This window comes from Pipistrellus kuhlii, unplaced genomic scaffold (genome assembly GCF_014108245.1).
Source record: "Pipistrellus kuhlii isolate mPipKuh1 unplaced genomic scaffold, mPipKuh1.p scaffold_m20_p_69, whole genome shotgun sequence".
In the NCBI taxonomy this organism is placed as follows: domain Eukaryota; kingdom Metazoa; phylum Chordata; class Mammalia; order Chiroptera; family Vespertilionidae; genus Pipistrellus; species Pipistrellus kuhlii.
The window spans coordinates 1,276,143-1,292,098 of record NW_023425572.1 but is presented as its reverse complement, the minus strand read 5'-3'; the positions used below and the strand labels follow the sequence as shown (position 1 = coordinate 1,292,098).

At 46.3% G+C, this 15,956-nt stretch overlaps 1 protein-coding gene across 1 annotated transcript in view; it reads left to right on the top strand.

Annotated features, from left to right (window-relative positions):
• Positions 1 to 611: 611 nt before the first annotated feature.
• ARHGAP6 (Rho GTPase activating protein 6) overlaps positions 612 to 15,956 on the top strand; it is a 275,716-nt gene continuing 260,371 nt past the window's right edge. Inside the window, exon 1 of the mRNA XM_036420492.2 lies at positions 612 to 860. Coding sequence (XP_036276385.1) covers positions 816 to 860 — 45 coding nt within the window. The 5' untranslated portion in view covers positions 612 to 815. The remainder of the gene's footprint in view (positions 861 to 15,956) is intronic.

Below are 15,956 nucleotides of genomic sequence, written 5' to 3'. Positions count from 1 at the left end.
CAGAAAGCAGCGCTGGGAGGACACCACCCCTTGGACCGGGCCTGGCACAGATGCCAGACCTCATGCTCCCCACACTTTCCAGGACTCCCTTTCCAGTGTGTTCCTGGGACCTGCCCAGGTCCTGCAAGCCCTCCAGCCAGGCCTCCCTGTGGATCAGTCCCCACCCCCACGCCCCCTGGGCAGCGTTCCTGGCTCCTTCCCCCTGCCCCCTCCCAGGGTGCCCTGACCCAACCTTTCCCAAAGGAGAGCTTTCCAAATGCGAAACCCCGCCCTCCCGGAGCGTGTTCCCAAGTTAGTGAAAGTCTTGGCAACCCTCTCGCTGGGGTTTGGGCTCAGTCAGGGAGGGGTGGCAGGAGGTAGGAGTGCCCGCTGCCCTGACACCTGTCGTGGGCGCGCTAGGTCGCTGTCGCCTCCAACAGCTGGTGGCAGCAGCGACAGCAACAGTGGCCCGTGGGCTCAAAAGGACTAAGCGCCCGCCCATCGACACTGCCTCAGCTACTCCCTCCTCCTCCCCCAGCTACCCGCCCCGTCCTCCCCCTCCCTCCTCCTCTCCTCCAACTCCTCCTCCTCCTCCAACTTCTCCTCCCTCTCCCCCCCCCCCTGGCGCTCCTCCTCCTCCTGCTCGCAGGACTCCTCCCTGTCCCCAGCTCCAAGGCGGGACGCGGGTGCCCTGGGCACTTGGCACCTCGCTCGGGCCGGGCCAGGAGCAGCGCTCAGTCCAGGGTCTGCCCGGGATGGCGGTGAAATAAGGGGACCTCCGAGCAGCGTCCCAACCCCAGGCTGTGCCGGGGACCCTGATCTTCCCCGCTAGCGACATGGGGGACCCTGCGTTCCGCGAGAAGCCGCAGCTGCATTACGCGGTGAGTGTCCCGGCGCGGTGAGTGTCCCGGCGCAGATGGGCGACAGGAGGCGCCACCTGGCCGGCCTGGGAGGGACACCTAGTCTGGGGGGGAAGCCGTGGCTCCCCAGAGGTCCCGGGTGGTGTGGTGAGTTGAGCGGAGGGTGCTGCGTCCGTCGTGCCGCCCAGTGCCCACTGCCCCTTAGAAGGGGGGCCCCCACGCGGGAGCCCGAGGTGCGAGAGTTGAACCTGTCCACCGCCTCTGGGCCTGGGGGCCTGGGAGCCCGGGCTGGAAAACGGGGCTCCGGCCGGACCCAGGGTTCCCGCTCAGCCCGGAGTCAGACGTGCTGCTGGGACAGGGAGCAGGGACAGGATGGAGCGGATGGAAGGCAGGGACCTGGGCGATCCCCGCGTGCAGCCAGAGGACTCGCAGGGGAATGTGCCTCGGGGTGCAGCCGCTTCGCTCCTTAGAAAGAGGGTGAGCCTTTACCCCTGAATCCCAGCGGGACGGACTGTGGCACATCCCTGGTCTGTGCACCAGGAGCGGGGTCTGCTGTTAGCGCCTCTGTTCCCCCTGTTGACTCAGAAATTTGGATATCCCATACATGTTTACTGGGGACCTACTGGGTCCCACGCACTGGGGTGGCGCAGGACACAGCAGCCAACAAGCAGGAGGGGGGGGGGGTGTTTCCTTTAAGAAAGGGGCCAAGGTTTCAAGGTTGATGACCGCTCCGCTCAATCCAGATTCTAGCCTGAGTTTATGTTAGAGAAGAAGGCAGAGAGCAAAGGGCTCTGAGGACTGGGCGCTGAAGGTTCTGGATGCGCCTCCAGGAAGCGGCAGGCGGCCGGCTAGCTGAGGGCGGTGTGCATGCACGTCGCTTTCCAGTTGTAGGATGTGCTGTGAGGGGGGCACTGCAGTGGTTCTGTCTCTGCCACCTGACTGAGTTTTCCTTGACGTGATTGTGATTGTGGTTGCTGAGCTTGGTTGCCCATGCTGAATGCCAGCTTTCAGAATTGGAGAGAAGCATGCTGAGACTTAAGACAAGAATCGTTAATACTCATATGTAAAACTTTACACAATAAAAAATAAAAAGAATCATTAATACCTATAATAAAACAAAGACAGTTATGGGTCTGAAATGCATGGCTTCCAAAATGCACTCCACATAAAAAAGACATTTTTTCAAGAAAGGAGTCAAACTGGACAGGAGTGCCGTGGACAGAGGTCCCGGAGAGGTCCCAGCAGGGACCTGGGGGCTATTGGGGGGCCCCTGGGCTCCTTGGGGGTGTCTGCCGCTCCCTTTGCTGGGCTGGAAAAAAGAGGGTCTGAACCAGACAGTTGTTGAGGTCCCTTCCCTGGTGAGCCATTGAGGAGCCTAAGCTGGTTCTTCCTGTCGTTTGCCAGTTGTCTTGAAATGGCAAGCGAGACACCAGCAAATTCCTAATGCTTGTTCATTTTGGGGAGACAATAGGGGCCTCGTCTTTTGCCTCTTACTGTGGCCTAAGGGTTACGTTTCCAGCAGAGGTTTCTTTGCGCAGAAGGATCTAGAGTCTGTGCTCCGTCCTCCCAATTAGCAGCTTACCACGCCTGCCACCTTTTCCAGATGTTGAGCTGGGAGCCGGCGCCCTGCCCTTTCATTTGTAAGGTCTCTGTACCATGTATAAGGAAAGGGGGAAGAGGGGAGAACCGACTCCTTCGCTTAAACAAGTCGAATTGGTCTGCTCAGTCTAGGAATGATTATGGCCTCAGTAGGGCACATAAACCCAAGGCATCACTCCTAGAAGCTTTAACTTAGAGCCATGCCGACGCTGATGCCTCCTCTTCTGCTCCGACGTTTGCTGACGAGATAGCTCTTCATTTTAGTGCAGATCACCACATGCAGATTTTCTGAGTTAAGACTGTAAAAAGGGAAATTGCAGAGGGAATCTGTGGGCTCAGAGGCTACAGAAAATCACCGGGTCCCCTGAACTTCCTTGTAACAATATATCCTTTAGAATGATAAAGCAGCGGCACTCTGCAGCTCAGTGTCTCTCCCAAGTCAAGAGAATGTTCTCTATTAAGTGTGACCCATTGCTTTTCATATTAACATAACCCTGTGGGGTTTAAGGTCTATTCTAACACTATACTCTTCTATGCTGCTCCCATGTTGGTTTAGGTTATTTCAAAAGCTGGTGTTGCATTTTAGCACAAATATTCCACTTAGTTGCTCAACAAGGTTTTGCTCCTGGGATCTTGGAGGTTTTATTCTTTTTTGTTTGTTTGTTTGTTTTTTGTCTGCGTCGTCCTGGGAAAGAATTCCCCTCTGTGCATCGTTAGTACTTCTTTTTGCTCTAAAATATAATCTGGGAGGTAAGTTTGTATGTTCTTCCTTCAGTGCTTTTTTTCATTTGTCAAGATGTGACAGCATGTAAGAAATCAATGGCCCTAGCCAGTGTGGCTCAGTGGATAGATCATAGGCCTGTGGACTGAAGGGTCCCGGGTTCAATCTTGGTCAAGGGCACACATTGGGGATGCAGGCTCCATCCCCAGTAGGGGGCATGCAGGAGGCAGCCAATCAATGATTCTCTCTCATCATTGATGTTTCTATCTCCCTCTCTGTTTCTCTCCCTTCCTCTCTGAAATCAATAAAAATATATTACAAAAATAAAAGAATTTAACTTAAAAAAAAAGAAATCAGAGGGCACATTTTCTTCATTCACCAAACCTTTGTTGAATGCTTATGGTGACAGCTGTTTGGTCCATTTTCCGAAGAGATGAGTAAGCCGTGAAAATTTGAAGAGTTGCTGTGAACTCTCCCCTCATCTTTTTAAATGGTCATCATGGCCACAAAGAGAGAAGCACAAATACTCAAGCAGATAAGAGCATCCTGTATTTATATAATCAGCTACACTCCGAAGTAGAGCATGGCTCTACTTTATCATAAAAAAAAATGCGCCTTAGCACTGATGCTTGCCTCCTGACCTTTTCCTCCTACAGTTTTCCCACATTGAGTTTATGGGGCCTCCGTCCTTCCAGCTGGGTATCGTCCTGGACAGCCTTTCGGGGACTTGATCGTATTTACATTTGGAACAGATGGCTGTGGTTCCAGGATGGAGACAAGGGTGAGAAGGAGCCAGAGTGCATGCTGGCATGTAGGCCGGGGAGAGAGAGGAGAAGGCGGCCTACACTAGGATGGCCACTGGGTTGGAGGTGTGGAGAGTGGCCAGTGTGTCTGAGAGATGCTGGGACACTAACTAGCTGGCCTTCATTCATCTGGAGCAACTACAGAGGTGCTGGAGGGTGAGGGCCACGGCACAAGTCAGTGATTTCCTAGACGCACCTCTGGAGGAACTGCAGACCATAGTATTTTGTTTATGCAAGTTGCAAAGCATTTGGACATAGTCTGTGTCCGTTTTAGCCCCACAACCAGCTGGTGGGTTAGAAATGTTTTCTATTTCATGGCTGAAGAAATCTAAGCCCAGAGCAGTCGAGTTCAAGCTGGCACAGGTGACAGAACGGAGAGCTTTATTCTGGTGCCCTGATTTCACAGTTTGACTCCCGAGATAACCGAAATAGATGAGCCAAATTATCCTCTGCCTCCCACTTTTGTCACCATAATAAACCAACAATCAAATATTGTACCTTCAGTGACTTACTGTGACCAACCATGTTGCTGAATTGCGTGGCCAAGGGCTCTTTAGTTGGATTGGTGTAGACAAAAGCCAAATTTTAAAAGATCCATTACATTCTGTGCTGTGTGTTTATGTCTTCCTCAGGTTTTCTCAGCCTCAGCTAAATGAATGTTTTCGGCAAGATAATTCTCAGTGATGAAGCTGTCCTGTGCCCCTAGAGACCACTGGAAGCCAGTAGCATAGTATCCCTCACCTCCCCAGATATGACAACCAAAAATGAATCCACACAGCCCTGGCCGGTGTGGCTCAGTTGGTTGAGTGTTGTCCCCACCACTGAAAGGTCAGGGCTGTGGGAAATAGTCGATCAATGTTTCTCTCACATCGATATTTTTTTTCGCTCTCCCTTCCTCCCTTTCTCTAAAAAGTCAATAAAAACATATTTAAAAAAAATAAGCCTGAGAGGGAAGGCAGGGGAGGGGGGAGGGAGAGGTCAACCAATGAACTCATATGCGTCTATGCATAACCCATAGACACAGACAATAAGGTGGTGAAGGTCTTGGGGGGGTGTGGGAGAGGTCAATGGGGGAAAAAGGGAACATATGTAATATTTTCAACAGTAAAGACTTAAAAAATGTGTCCACACATTGCCAAGTATCCTCTGGGGAGCAAAATCACTGCCACTTGGAAGTCACTGGTCTATTTGGTTTTCATGCATGTGTTTAAGAAGATGTGACAGTTGCTGTGTAATAGGGTCTGAAAAGAGAAGACATGGTAAATGTTATGAGTATTATATACACTAGTCAGTGAACATGCAGGACTTCAGAGAGAGGCCGACACTAAGGTTCCAAGAGAGTCTCACACACGACACAAGTGCTGGGGGTGGAATAATGAGTCACTCCATTTTCAGTGATCATGACTTTGACAACATTCTCCTGCTTCTTTTTTATTTTTTTTTAATTGATTTTTTTATTATTATTTTTTTTTATTATTATTTTTTTTACAGAGAAGAAAGGAGAGGGATAGAGAGTTAGAAACATTGATGAGAGAGAAACATCAATCAGCTGCCTCCTGCACACACCCTACTGGGGATGTACCCGCAACCAAGGTACATGCTCTTGATGGGAATCAAGCCTGGGACCCTTGAGTCCGCAGGCTGACGTTCTATCCACTGAGCCACACTGATTAGGGCAACATTCTCCTGCTTCTGGTGACCTCCCAAAACTTTGCCTGGGTTGAACATGATGTTAACCTGCCTTCCCTAACAGCCTTCATAATGCTTTCTTCCATTAACCACCAACAAAATATTACAAACCTTGCTTGTCTGCCAAGATCATGCAATATACGTCCAATTTCATGACAACCCTTGCAATTAAGTATGGCAACTCCTTCAGTGGAATTACCGCGTTGAGCCTCAGTTTTAGAACAAATGGCCCGTGGAGAAGCTTCTGATGCTATTATCTAAGCAGCTCCCTGGAGGGGCACACTGATTTCCATCCCCCTCCTCCGAGAGACAAACAATAGGAGGCTTTCGTGATGCCGCTGGCAGAGAGGAATCTTTGGACTGTTGGCCCAGAAAGGAACTCGCTACTGACTGATTCATCTGCCTCTCAGCATAACCATTATGGCTTGTCTCAGTTTCGGTTCTTACAAGGGTATTTCTTGGATCACATGATCTCACGCATCTAGGGGAAATAATGAACAACATAAACTGATTAACAAAAACAGACCCAGAGACAGAGAAGCAACGATCAGATTCTAAAAACTCAGAGGGAAGGTAGGGGAGGGTGGGACTAAGGGGGAGAGATCAACCAAAGGACTTGTGTGCATGCATATAAGCCTAACCAGTGGCCATGGACACAGGGGGGTAGGGATATGCATGGGGAGGGGTTTGGGATGGGAATGGGGGAATGAGGACAATTATATGATATCATAATCAATAAATAAAAAAGGAGGAATCTCTGGGTGGGTGATGCATGTGTCTCACTGAGGTGTGGTAAAAAAGCAGGTGGCTTAGACTCAGGTTTGGTCTCTGCGGAGTCCAGCTGTCAATATGAAGCCTTTCTCGTCCCCGGGACCTGTCTACTTCTGAGCTCCTCTGGCGCTGACCTCACTTCCTGTTTGGTGCAGTCACCCCACCATCTGTGCTCGGAACCACAGCCTTTTCATTAGATCGCTCCCTTGCTCTGCTTAACCCCTCCCTGAGGAATCCATCAGAGGGCCTGAGCTGCTTCCCCTGCAGGGAGCCTCTCTCCACCCCGGTTAAGGTTTCAATATGAAAGTTTCCAAGGTTTTTTTTTTTTTCTCCATGAACATTGGATTTCCAAAGACTTTGAAGTCATTACGTTCACTTCATAATTCAGTGGTGATGACTGTGGGGTATTCTTTGGTGATTCCGAGGACACAGGGCACTCTGCTGGACAGGGCTGATAGGAGTCAGTTGTCATCCATCAGCGCTGCCAGCACAGGCGTCTTAGGAAGTTCAGCAGCAGGCCTGGGCTTCACTCTGACCCTCTGTTTCCTTACTCTTTGTCTCCTGGCAGAAGCAAGAATTTTGCAAGTTACAAATAAATAACGTATTTACTTATTTAATCATATATATATATATATATATATATATATATATATATATATATATATATTTAATCCTCACCCAAGGATATTTTTCCATTGATTTTTTAGAGACAGTAGAAGAGAGCAGAAAAGACAGAGAGAAACATGTTCAGGGTTATCATTGTCAATGTCCTCTAAATTGCAGGAAAAAATAGGAAAAAAAAAACCCTTACTGCTCTGTCCAAAGTGCTTCTGACTCCACTGAAACACCACTGAGCCAGTCACACTATGTGTTAATGTTGTTTGCATCTCTCCTTGGTATTATACTGAGTGGGGCAAAAGTGGGTTTACAGTTGAGAGTACATAAAACAGAGTTCATTCTTACGGTATTATGTATTTATTATTATCGTTAGTAAACTACTTTTGCCCACCCCTATATATATGTTCATCATTTGTCTATCTGTCCCTACTGGCATATAAGCTTATTCAGGGCAGAGAGCCAATTATTCTTTTCCCATCACAGCCCCACTGCCTGGTGTAAGCCCGGGCACAGGGTAGGCAGCCAGTCAATACCTGCGAGTGGATGGATCCGGCTGCCTGGCTGTTTTTACCTAAGTGACACCAGGGGGTTCAAAACTTCACTCATCATTAGTCGATGTTTGAAAAGAACATACTGGCTTCAGGGTTTCACCCGATTCCCACTAAATGAGAATCTCCAAGGCCTGGACCCGGGAGCAATACTTTGAAAAAACTTTGGAGGTCATTCTGATATCGCCACGTTGGGAAATCACTGACTCATTTACATGATGAACTCCTTACCATTCAAGAAGCTCCCACAAAGTCTAAGATTCAGCGGCAAAGTGGATCCAAAGAGTGCAATCCAGTACTTGGCTTCAGAAGATTCTGAGATAATGCAGTGCGTGTTCAGAGAGGATTTTGATTTATAAGCTAGTGTTCATCTCAACTGAATTCTGTAAGGACACAAGAGGCACAGCAATAGTTCCTCTTCATAGCATGGCTAGACATTGTGTCCCTTAGCATCCATTTTCTGAGTGATCCAGGCTGTAGTTCTCTACCAGGAGACACTGCGCATGTCCGGAGGCAGTGCTCATTGTCACCGTTGGCAGGAGGTGCGGATATATGGTAGGCAGAGACCTGAGACGCTGCTCAATGTCCTACAGCACAGAGCACATACCAGCAAAGACTTGCCTGGCCCCAGAGTCAGAAGTGCAAGATTGAGGAACTTTGACTTATGTGTATCTCTGTAGACATCAAAATCCTCACTGTTTTTGAAAATCATCTTGCATGGAGCTCTCTAAAATGCATTATGTATTCCTCTGTTAGTTAAGATATGGGGAGGACAAGGTGTTAGTGTCCTTTTCTCCACACGAGTCCCAGTTTGGAACAGCATAGTAGTCAGGGAAGGGTGATGGCGGCCTTTCCGGAAGCCTCAGTGCTTTGCTCTGAGCTCTGAGCTTCTTCACTCCTCAACTATGATGCCCGTTGAAATCTTGAGCCTTATTTCTTCTTTTTATAAAAATATATTTTATTGATTTTTTACAGAGAGGAAGAGAGAGGGACAGAGAGTTAGAAACATCGATGAGAGAGAATCATCAATCAGCTGCCTCTTGCACACCCCCTACTGGGGATATGCCCGCAACCAAGGTACGTGCCCTTGACCAGAATCGAACCCGGGACTATCCAGTCTGCAGACCGACACTCTATCCACTACCCAGACCGGTTTCGGCGGGCCTTATTTCTTAAAGATTTCCTGTCTTCTCTCCTGTGTGAGACTTTAGCTGACTTTTTCTTTTCAAAAAAAAATTTTTATTGATTCTTTTAGAGAGAGGAAGGAAGAAGAAGAAAGAGAGAGAGAGAGAGAGAGAGAGAGAGACAGAGAGAGAGAGAGAGACAGAGAGGAGGCAGAAACATTTATTGGTTGCCTTCTGCATGTACCATGGCAAGGAACACAACCTGGATATGTACCCTGACCAGGAATCAAACTGGCCACCTTGTGGTGTACGGGATGACACTACAACCCACTGAGCCACACTGGCCAGGGCTGCTTTAGGTCACTTCTTTTTTTATGCATGTCTAATAGTCTTGTCTGATTCTCTGCCTTTTCTTCTGATTCAGCGGGAATACTGGTTTATTAAAAATGTTAGTCCTGGTCTAAAATGAGCAGTCATAATCTCCAAACTAGGATGTGCGGGGCTCTTAGAAAGCCTTTCTGTGTGGACATCGGATCTGCAACCACATGTGTGCGAGAGGGTAGGGCCCACCTCTCTTCAGCAGGCGCTCAGTGAAGATCTCACGTGGGCTGGCCTGCTGTGGGAAAGACACTGACAGAAAAGCACAAGGAAGAAGCCATGAACAGCTTCCCCCAGCTCTCCTTCTCAATCTCATTAGGTTAAACGTCTCTCAGCCCAGCGTGCCAGGTGTGTGGGCAATCTATCTAATCTGTCATTGACTGGTACCGTGGGCCCTTTAAGTCCCGGCCACTTCACAGAATGCTAATTAAGCACAGCCTGTTTTACATGGTAAGCTCCACATGATGGGGAGTAAATACATGGAAAGGTCTTAGGTACTTGCAAAGATCTGAACTAACATCACCAACATTTACAAATGAATATCATGAGTATATTTGAATGTACTTTTCAGATTTTCTGGTTTGACCTTATTTTCAAAAGGTCAACTTTTTGGATTCATTTTGTTCTTAAATACGTTCTGAGTATTTACAAACTTAAAGGGAGATTACAGGAAACAATGGGGACTCCCCCCAGTGATGATCTGGTACTGCTTCCTTTGTTGTCATGGTGACTACTTGGATGCGGCTATGGGATGCTTCTCAGTCTGGGTGAGGTAGACACAGCATATAAGACCAATGTGTTCATTCGTATATGGTCATTGTTAGGAAGGTTTTTTGGGTTTTTTTTGGAAGATGTCATGACTCCATGAAGTGAAAACCGATCAGGATTTTCTGCCCTTCTCTTGATTATTTGGCCCATTCTTAGATCTCTTCTAACTTAAAAAAAAAATTGTAGTAAAATTTGAGTGCTTGGAGTGTCCGCTCAACTAGGTCTCTGTGATGAAGTTTTCAGAAGGGTTGGCACGGTGGCTCTGAGGAAATGTGCCATGGAAACAGCGAGAGACTTTAAGATGAATCAACTTTTAAAATAGTGTTTGAATGACCCCTTTCTGCAGCTGACTGAAATGTCCTGTAAAGAAATGTTTAAGTCAGTCCAAGGCAAACAAAGAGGCCAAAGCTTCTTGCCCACATGGGGGGCACCTCTGCTCTGCATTTGCTGGACCCCCCTGTCCCAGGTGGGTGCCCCTGAGCTCCCCTGTGCCAGGTGGGTGCCCCTGGGCTCCCCTGTGCTAGGTGGGTGCCTCTGAACTCCCCATGCTAGGTGGATGCCGCTCCACAGGGGCAAACCCGCCCCCCCCCCCGGGCCCCGACATTGCTCTGGCTTCCTCTCTTGGCGATGCCATTTTAATGAGATCCACAGAGTCGTAATAGTTTAGCAAGAAAATGGAATGTTGAGTTTGCTGGAAGAATTTGAAGATGGTGCCACGTAATATTATTTTGCAAGTATTTATGCACATAACCTTTACCAGTGCCATTCTGATGTCACTTTGATGGTATGAGCAAAATGTGTGATGTAGTCTTGGACCTCAAAATATAAAGTATTCTCCCACCTTAGCTACCGACTCACAGATCCCAGGAGCAAACAGACTGGCACACTGAAAAAGGCTTAACTTGCCCTAGCCAGTTAGGCTCAGTGGATTGAGCATTGACCTGTGGACTGAAGGGTCCTGGGTTCGATTCCAGTCAAGAGCACATGCCCAGGTTGCAGGCTTAATCCCCAGTAGGGGATGTGCAGGAGGCGGCCAATAAATGACTCCCTTCCTCTCTGAAATCAATAAAAAATATATACACCGAGTGGCCAGATTATGCATTCAGAGATCATAGAGATCATAGTAATCTGGCCACTCCATGTATATGCACATATAAAGAAAAGATGTTACCAGGAGGGCACAGGGAGGGACAGTGTTCCTGGAACCTGGTGACCTCCAACCTGGGCTGGAAGAGGCCTTGGATATGTACTCAGGGAGAACTGCAGCAAGAGCAGAATCTGAAGAAGCAGGGATGGAGTGGGAAGATGAATACCCTGACCTTGTGATCTCCCTGCTCTCATATCTTCCTTTCTTACCAAAGCCAACCAGGCCAGTGAGATGTGGCACATTGCGGTCCATCTCACAAGGCCCATGCCTGTATGGAGAAGGGCAGACCTCTTTATTTTGTTGGTCAGGGGGTGGGGAGAAGTTGGCCAGCAGAAGTTATCATCACATGCATGTCCAATCTTATTTGGGGTTCACTTACATTATGAAAGACCCTAATTCCTAAGTAGATAGAGGATTCCCAACTTTCTTGGGATCCCTCTTTCCTCTTCCCTGTGGGTTATTTTTCTTACCACGTTTAAACTAGCATGCCTAATCCATTCATATGTGATGTGCATATCTAAGAATATTGACATTACATGCCGGTTAAAGTACTTCCTCTTCACTCATTGTACAGGGACATATTGAGCATACATATTACAATTTATTAAATATTAAGCTCCATATGTAATTTTAAAATGCCTTGGTCTAAATTTATTGATGTAAATTTGAGCTATAATAAACTTTTTCTCCTTTAAGCCTGTTAGGGTAGAGTAATCTAATTTATTTTCCAAACAATAAAAATGGAAGAATTGATTTAACTCATTTTCTGGTTGATGGGTAAAGATCTTTAATCTTTAAAGTCACACATCAACTCAAATGGGTTCACCCGTGTTTTAGTGAAAAGTGATTCTCATTTGTATCTGGTTAAGGAGTTGGCTAAGGCATTTTTGGGACTGAGGACTGCACTTTAGCCACCCTAGGCTCCAGCTCACTTAGCAGAGAAAAACACACACACAACCTTTCAACCTTAATTGCAGAAAATGCCTCTTATCTGAGTTAGTTCCTTCTTGAGGATTCTGTGAATTCACTTTCATAATATCCATCTTGTTTGTAGTAACTCCTTTAAAAACCACATTCACTATAGAACCAAACAATCCAAAGAAGCAGAGGCCTGAATCAGGGACCATATCTGGACTTCATACCCTGTGTCTCATGCGTAGTCTGTTTTTGAATGTCAGCACTGAGTTAGAGCTCTTAGAAATATTTCGGCTGACTCACAGTCATAATAATAGTAGCCAATGTTCAACCACATGCTTTCCGCTAACCCTGGTTGTTCTACATATATTATCTCATGGAATACTTCAAAGCACCCTGGGAGGTAGGTCCTAGTGTCACCCCATCTAAAAGATGAGGGAACCAAAACACGGAGTTGAAGTTTGTTTCAGGGTCATACGACTTAGTGGTACTGAGACTCAAATCCTTGTCTGTCTGACTGCCGAGTCTAACGCTGATCCACTGCACAGTGGCTGCCTGCTAAATGGCATTGGGTTGAGATGATGATACCTTTGAAATGACACTTTAAAGAACTTTTCATTTTTTTAACAATTACAAACTCATAGGAGGTTGCAAAAATAGTACTGAGAGATTCTTGGAACCCTTTACGCAGCTTCCCTTAACGATAGCATTTGACTAGTATGTAACTAGTGCAGTATCAAAAGCAGGAAGTTGACATTAGCATAATACTATTAACTTTTATACAGAGAGACCTTGTTCACATTTCACCAGTTTTTTACATGCACTCATTTGTGTGTGTGTGTGTGTGTGTGTGTGTGTGTGAGTGTGTGTGTGTATGAGAGCTAGAGAAAGAGGGAGAGAGAAAGTGAGGGGGAAAAGGGAGGGAGGGAGGGAGGGAGGGAGGGAGAGAGAGAGGGGGAGAGAGAGAGAGAGAGAGAGAGAGAGAGAGAGAGAGAGAGAGAGAGAGAGAGAGAGAGAAGTGAGAAGTTCCATGCAATTTTATCACATGTATAGATCGGCATACCCACCACTACATTCAAGATACAGAACTTCTATCACCACAAAGACCTCTCTCACACTGCCCCTGTGTAGTCACACCCATGCTACTTCCTACCTCTCTCTCTAATCCGGGCAATCGCTGAGCTGTTCTCCATTAAAATGACACCTTGTAACTTACTCCCTTTGTGCTCCCTGCACAATACGAACAGATCTGTCTCCATTGATCATTTATGCGAAAACGTCCAGACACATAACAGAAGAAAGGAAGGTGAAAGGATAATGAGATCGGGGAGGATTTGGGTGTCCTTGTTAGTAACATATAGAACCACAAATAAAGGACATCCTGTTTGGTATTTTTAGTTGAGTGTTGTGGTCATTTTGTAATCCCAACTCTTGTGTTTTCCCCAGCAAAGCGCTTTTGATGGCAACACCACAGAGTTTAGCTCCCACACGAATGCTCCATGCTCCCTCTTTGCATGGCTGTTCTCATGAAACATCCATTTCAGGAATGACAACCATGTGGCTGCACCGGCAGCCGTCTGGAACAGGTACATGAGAGCTGGCAGGCTGCCCTCCAGAGTACTTATGAGCAAGGATACACACAAGCCCCTCATGTGTGTGTGGTGGCCATGACCCAGTTGTGCTCTGGACAGCACAGAGGTTATGTAAACTCTGGCCTTCATGGTTCACATGCATTTTTATTCATTCATTTGGAAGGGAGTGGCAGCTCATAGACCTCTCTTTGGGAAAGTTTGAACCTTATCAAGATTAGCTGGTTCAAAAAAAAACCCTAATGGCTGTTTTTATTCAGGATGACTGTGAGTGAAACCTTATCATTGGGACACAGTCATATAGACTTCCTGCATTCGTTTGGTTCCCACTATTTTAAAAAAGGTGCAGAAAGTGCTGATGCTGCCTGATTCTGCAAACATAGGCACACTCGTACTGGACACTTTAATTATTGCAGTTTTACTATGCAATTTTTCTTGATCTTTATGAGACATAGAGAATATTTTTCAAAACCTAGATATTCTTGAACCAACCTGTTACTTTCATTTTATTTTACTTTATTTTATTTATTTAATTGTAATACTCACTCGATAAACCGGAGTCTTACTCAGCAACTAGAAGGATTCAGGAGTCTGAAAAAAGGGCTGTGCATAAATGGATTAAAGAGACTAGCTGAGAAATATGAATTTGGAAGGTATTTTGGGGGGCCAGGCAGAAACTTATTTCTAGTGACTAAGCTCCCTGAATCTCCGCGCACAGGGCTTTTTATTCATGCATCTTTCCCTCTAGCATGGCAGATATACATATCAAAGGTAAGGTTTGGTAAACAATAACAAGATTATCAGGTTGGGGGGATTTCCTTGGCTGTTCCAGCAGCAGGTAATAATATATGCATATTTTCAGCCCTACTGAAACTGTCCATCAGCTTCTGATGAACTTCTCACATTTATTATGCTAACCACTGGAATTTGTTTCCAGCAACCTGAGGATATTTTTTCATTAATTTTTTTTTTTTTCAGGGAGAAGGGAAGAGAGAGAGGAAAAGACAGACAGAAACATTGATGTGAGGGAGACACATTGATTGTTTGCCTCCTGCATGCTCCCTGACCAAGGCCTGAGCCAAGGAGGAGCCTGCAATTGCAGTACGCGCCCTTGACCAGAATCAAACCCAGGACCTTTCAATCCATAGGTCAATGCTCTAGCCATTGAACCAAACTGGGTAGGGCCTAACCTTTTGTTTTTAATTAGTTAGGCAGGTAATATCATCATTTATTACTGTGCAGTACCTCATATCACCCAGTGTGCAGAATCTAAAAACTTGGATTTGAAAAACCGTGGGGTCTTCCATAAGATTTCTACATTGGAGAACATTTCTTTGTTTTAGATATCATTAAAAAGGAATGAAATTTAGAACCCCTGGTGTGCATACATATATGCATAGAGACACACAAAATGGTGCTTTATTTTATAGCAGTATTGTCTAAAATGTAGAACTGTGTTTGTATAAGTTAGCTATCACCACACTAATGGTTTGTAACAAACTTCTTTGAAATTCCATGGCTTAAAACAACCATCAGTTCTCATGAATCTGGGCAGAGCTCAGTTTTTTGACCCAAGGTCTGGCTGCCAGTCCTGCAGGGCTTGGCTCCTTGGTCAGTTCTACTCCATGTGTGTTTATTCTGGGCCCAGGTTGGTGAGATAGCATTTACCTAGGGGGTTGCAGAGGTACAATATGAAAAGTGGAACTAAGGATTCTTAACGTATCTACCTACCTGCCATTTGCCAAGGAAAGTCACACGTCCAAAATTAATATCAGTTGGTGAGGAATTACATGAGTGTATCAAAGAGTGAAGGAATGGGGCAAATCATTCACTTTCCCTCAGTGTGTAATCAAATTCTCATAAAAATACTGATGTATTTGAGCAGTTCACATCTATATTAAGCCCCCCTCCCATTTCTTTCTGTCATGGATATCCTATATAATAAAAGTTTAATATGCTAAGCGTCCATTCAACCAATCAAAGCATAATATGTTAATCTTATGCTAAGGCTGCTCAACTGCTTGCACTGACCACCAGGGGACAGACAGTCCAATCAGTAGGGTAGTTTGCTGCTGGGGTCAGTCTGGCCAATTGGGAATGAGCAAGATGGACTGGACATGACCTGTAGCCCTCCAGCAGTCCCTCCTGGGATGGCCAACCTCCTGCGTCCCTCCCCAGCCCCGATCATGCACTGCTGGGGTCCCTTGGCCTGACCTGCACCTTCTTGCAATCTGGGCTGAAGGACCTCCCCCAGCCCTGAGCATACAAATTTTGTGCATTTGGCCTCTAGTCAATACATATTTCCCTATGACCAAATTAAGCAACAAAAGCAGGATGATGGGGTCATCCCCCTGATACCCGCAAACCCACATTGATTAGACCTAGACTGAATACGTATCAATAAAATATCAGAAAAATAGAATGAATAATACTCATGTTTAAACAGA